General features: G+C 46.6%; 1 protein-coding gene across 1 annotated transcript in view; it reads left to right on the top strand.

Moving 5' to 3' along the window:
- The first annotated feature begins 1168 nt into the window (after positions 1–1168).
- The window catches only part of ak8 (adenylate kinase 8), a 10701-nt gene continuing 6821 nt past the window's right edge, over positions 1169–5048 (top strand). The window contains exons 1-6 of the mRNA XM_015025605.1: positions 1169–1344; positions 2225–2348; positions 2468–2552; positions 2689–2738; positions 2827–2901; positions 3348–3416. Of these exons, the coding sequence (XP_014881091.1) occupies positions 2265–2348; positions 2468–2552; positions 2689–2738; positions 2827–2901; positions 3348–3416 (363 nt within the window). The 5' untranslated portion in view covers positions 1169–1344; positions 2225–2264. The remainder of the gene's footprint in view (positions 1345–2224; positions 2349–2467; positions 2553–2688; positions 2739–2826; positions 2902–3347; positions 3417–5048) is intronic.

Here is a 5048-nt window from a genome sequence, read left to right as displayed (position 1 = left end):
CTAATAAAGGAGTTAGGTGTGCTGAACATCGCTAGCTTGTGATGATAGTTGCACAATAAAATCGATTAACATTAATAACGATAACATGGAGATAAATAGCTAATATATTAGATATTTCACTTTCCACTCCTCTGTGCTGCCAGAAGCCAGGCTGAGGACTAAACTGTCAGTGCTTCATCAGCGCTGTTGGAATGGGTTAATGTGATTGGCTGAAAAATAGGTTACTCCAACATGGGGCTCCGTTCATATGATTGGCTGAAGCAAGGAAGCTATCTGATTGGTTGCTGATCACCAATGAGATAGACCATTTATTAAAAAAAAGACTGAATTTTGAGACGTCAGGGGAGCCTCAAAATTCACACAGCGCAACTCACAGGCCAGAGGGAGCTTTTAAGTGTGAATCCTGTGCATTAGTGAATTATGAGACAGTTTTAGCTCCATAGCAACATGGTAAACTCCCGCGGTAGATAATACAGCTTCATGGTAGCAGCTAGTAGCTTCATGTTATGTTTAGTTCATCCAAACAAGAACAAAGACAGTTCAAAAATGGTCGAAGAGTAAATTAATCAAAAATAAATATAAGAAACAGCAATTCCTTAAAAACTAAAGCAGTTCTGCGTAACTGAAGAGCCATTAAACGACTTTAATAGATCCGTTAGCTTATTGTGCTAGTGCTAACAAACCTAGCTAAGACTAGCATGTTGCTTCACTCCTGGTGGTTTCCATGTATGTTGTATTTATTTATGTTTTACGGTGCACTTTATTTTACAATTGTGATGTCTTTGCTGATTCGTGGCGCCCCCTGCTGACCGTGTACACGAGACGTACTGTTCTGTAGAGAATTTTTAAGTCACACTCAATATTTTTAGTAATTGTAACATTAATAAGTATATATCTTTTCTTTCTTAGGAGGGGGGGGGGGGGCTGGTGACGTCTTTGCCAAAATTATAACTTTTAATATCTTAAAAACGAAAGCTGCACAAACGACAGTTTTAACGGCACAAACCTGCACTAACGGAGCACCAACCGCTCAGACTATTTGCTGGATTCTTTGACGTGGGTGGGGTGTCAGCTTCACACTGCCATTTTCACAGGGGAACAGAATTTCGCACAAGACTTGGCCCGCAAAAAATCTGTTTCTGCTCCTTAACGCAGAACACCGTCATCAGTGTAGCCGTTGCTAGGTAACCAGTCCCTCTCAGCACATTTACCAATGACGTCGTTCCATAGCAACAAGCTAAAGCGTCTCAGCAACTGCCAGTTAGACCTGAAGAGGAAAGTTCGTCCGTTTTTGTTTGCATCTCGTCCAGAACCAGAATCCAGAAGGGGAAGCAGAATACAGAGGTAAATACGGTGTTGAAGCTAACACAGTTCGGAGGAAACCCGATTGGGTTCGGTACTTTGGTGCCGAATTAAAGGAAACCTTTACGTCTCAAATCCAGTTTAACATCAATGAACCCGGAACGGAGCTGGTTCTGGTTCTGTTTGCTCTCAGGTTAGCTTTAGCCGTGACTGCTTCCGGGTTGTTTTACATCATGTTTCTCTAAATATGATTTTGTTCATGACTTAATGGGCTGGTCGGAACATTTCGACTCCTTATGACGCTGTTTGTTATCGGAACCATGCCCGCCCTTTATGGATCATCAAACTGGATGATTAGATTATTGCTGTTGATCCTGGAGGGAAGGAAGGAGCTGCTGTAGAGGTCAGTGTTGCAGACACTGCTGAACCCTCTGAGTGAAGATACTCAACTTTTTTCTACTCGATCACCTGCAGAGGCAGCAGTTACCATGGTAGCCGTTTTCAGCAGCCGTTACCATGGTAACAGAGACCGGTAGCTGAAAGGAGCTGGCCGTAAACTTCATGTCAGTAAGTTTACTGACATGTCATCAGATTATTTCACATGCGGATGATTTCCTACATTATAAATCCGTTTTCTGTTCATTTTGATTTTACATCAGACCAATAAAATGTAAACTGGTTCTGTAAGCTACCAAACGGGCCTGAGCAGAACCTGGTTCTGATCCAGTGTGGCTGTAAATGGTGCTGCCCAGAGGATGAGGTCTGTGTGTGGCAGCAGGCTGACCTTTAACCTTTACCCTGAGGTTAAAGCCCCACCATGGCCCTCAGGGGCCACAATATAAAGATATTATCTCAGATTCTCAGGTTCTCTGCGTGTTGCGTTCACTGACCAGGTTTTTTCCGTGTTGCGTTCACTGACCAGGTTTCTTTCTTGTTGCGTTCACTGACCTCGGGAGCGTGGGATGGATGAGACCCTGAAGCCGCTGAGGATTCCTCCTCAGATCAGCGTCTACGCAGATAAACACAACGTGTCTCACCTAGTGGAGGTAATAGCGCCACCTGCAGGCTCTCATGTCTAATGGCCACCCACCGCTGACCTGCTGAGTGTGTGTGTGTGTGTGTGTGTGTGTGTGTGTGTGTGTGTGTGTGTGTGTGTGTGTGTCAGAGCATGGTGACCAGCCTGGTAATGGAGCAGCCAGACGATCCGATCTCCTACCTCATCACCTTCTTGCAGAGGCTCAGCCTGGACAGTGAGTGTCAACAGGGTCGGTCCGGTTCTGTTGGACCCAGACGGCAGCAGAACCAGGACCGTGTCAGCCCGAGCTCGGGTTGACCCGGTCCTTGACCAGGGGGCTCCACTCACAGGGCCGTTGTTCCTCTGCTCAGGTCCCCGAGTGCTGCTGCTCGGCCCGCCTGCTGTCGGCAAACACACGCTGGTCAGTTCACGTGACATCACTTCCTGCTATAACTTCCTGTCCATCTTCTGCTCCTCTCACTGGTTCCTCTTCTTCTGTGGTTTACCAGGCGAAGACGCTGAGTAATGAACTGAGAGCCGTTCACCTGACCTCCGAGAGTTTGCTGAAAGGACTCAGTGAGGAGGTAAGAACCAGAGGCCACGCCCACTTCCTGTTATATCAAAGGCCACACCCACTTCCTGTGATCAGTAGGTATGTTTTATCCTGGTCCTCCGGGCTCCCAGCCCCGGTTCCGGTCCCTGGTTCTCCTCCCGGCTCCAGCACAGGATTTGAGTTGGTGGCTGATGAAGAGGCGTTTGCTGATTTGCGGTCATCATGTTGAAACAGGGGAACCTCAGGAGCCTCAGGAACCTCATGTGGATAAATCTGCACACAGAAAGGTTCTGGATCCTGATTGGTTCTACAGAACCTGAAGTTCTAGAGCGTGTCTGTGGTTTCTGGTCAAGTCCAGTTCTTGTCTTGACAACCTGATGGTCCCGCCTCCTCTCCTTGCTCTTGCTCCCTTCTTATGCCTCCACCTCCACCGTGCTCCAACATGGAGTCATATGACCTGCATGTCTCTGTTCACAGGAAGATTCTGCTGAGGTTCTGGTCCAGCAGCTGCAACAGAGACTGAAAGAGACGGACTGCTTTCACAAGGTGAGTCCAGGAGTACCGGGTTCAACTGCTGCTGTTCTGTTACCACCTAGTAGAACCAGCAGAACCAGGATTCTGCAGGGTTCCGCTAGTTCTGCCCTAATGGATCCATCTCTCCATCTGGCTTTGTTATGTTTCAGTTTAGCTCCATGCGCTCTCACTGATTAATGCTACGGGCTATTAGCATACCACAGGGTGACCAAATGTCCTCTTTTTCCCGGATATGTCAACTTTCACTGACCAGGTTTCTTCTGTGTTGCGTTCACTGACCTCGGGAGCGTGGGATGGATGAGACCATCCCACGCTCCCGAGGGGAGCGAAATCTTGTGGATTTCCCTTATTGATGAAAATGTTTTGATCGTTAACTAATGGAAGCCAATGTTTTATTGGCCTTTCTCTTCCTGGGGTTCTGCCTGGTTTGTGGTGAACAGCAGTGAAGTGCGCGGCAGGTGCATTCAGGTGACAGCTTGCTGATGCTCAGCGGAGCTTTAAGGTTGACATAAATTTTCTCCCATCCTGGTCCCAACAATGGGAAACGTAGCGCACCCTTAGCGTGTTAGCTGGCTGAGTTCACCGTTAGCTTGTCAGCTGGCTGAGCTCACCGTTAGCTTGTCAGCTGGCTGAGTTCAACGTTAGCTTGTCAGCTGGCTGAGCTCACCGTTAGCTTGTCAGCTGGCTGAGTTCAACGTTAGCATGTAAGCTGGCTGAGTTCAACGTTAGCTTGTCAGCTGGCTGAGTTCACCGTTAGCTTGTCAGCTGGCTGAGTTCAATGTTAGCATGTCAGCTGGCTGAGTTCAACGCTGGCGTTTTTCTTGATTTATTCTGACGAGAACGAGAAAACAACCGCGTTCAGTTAAACATTTACATTACAGAATGGATCAATTTATTACTATGGATATTCATTCACTAGATCTATAAATAAACTGTTTGTATTTAGATGAAAAACAAACAGCGCACACCTCTCCAGCAGGACAACATAACAAAAGGGGCGGGGCTAAGGGACACAAACAATTTAAAGACAATACCACAGAAGAAGAAATAAAAAGGAGGGGCTTCCAGCCTTAAAGTAACACAGTTAAAACAATGAGTTTTAACAATGAGATATTTCAGTCAGGTAAGGAACAATACAAATAACCAAAAAAAAGGCATTTTGTGTAAATTACAACAAAAGAGAAATACAACCAGGTTAACAGAAAGAGAGTTCATCTGTTAACTGACTGAAGATGAATACAGGAGCTAAAAACTGGAGTTCTTTGAGGACTTTTTGTGGAACAGAGAATTGTTAGCATGCTGGAGACTTGATTAGTTCCCTTTCTCCACCCTCATGTTGTCTACTGACATGTGACTGAAGGGTGGCTGCAGCTTCACACGCCTGTCCACAGTTCGGGTTTGGTTCTACCAACGCAGCACTGTCCTCTCCTGAGAGAGAGCAGCCTCAGTGATCAGCACTAAATCGCCTTCAGTATTTCTCTTTTCTTCTGATCTCAACTGCTGCGTCTTTCAAGCTGCAGCTGCATCGATTAGCATGTTTGTGTGTGTTCCAGGTGTGTGTGTGTGTGTGTGTTCCAGGTGTGTGTGTGTGTGTGTGTTCCAGGTGTGTGTGTGTGTGTGTGTTCCAGGTGTGTGTGTGTGTGT

This window comes from Poecilia latipinna, unplaced genomic scaffold, assembly GCF_001443285.1.
Source record: "Poecilia latipinna isolate Pla-1442-1.1 unplaced genomic scaffold, P_latipinna-1.0 Scaffold4203, whole genome shotgun sequence".
Taxonomy (NCBI): domain Eukaryota; kingdom Metazoa; phylum Chordata; class Actinopteri; order Cyprinodontiformes; family Poeciliidae; genus Poecilia; species Poecilia latipinna.
The sequence above is the reverse complement of the archived record's forward strand: the minus strand, read 5'-3'. Positions and strand labels throughout refer to the sequence as shown.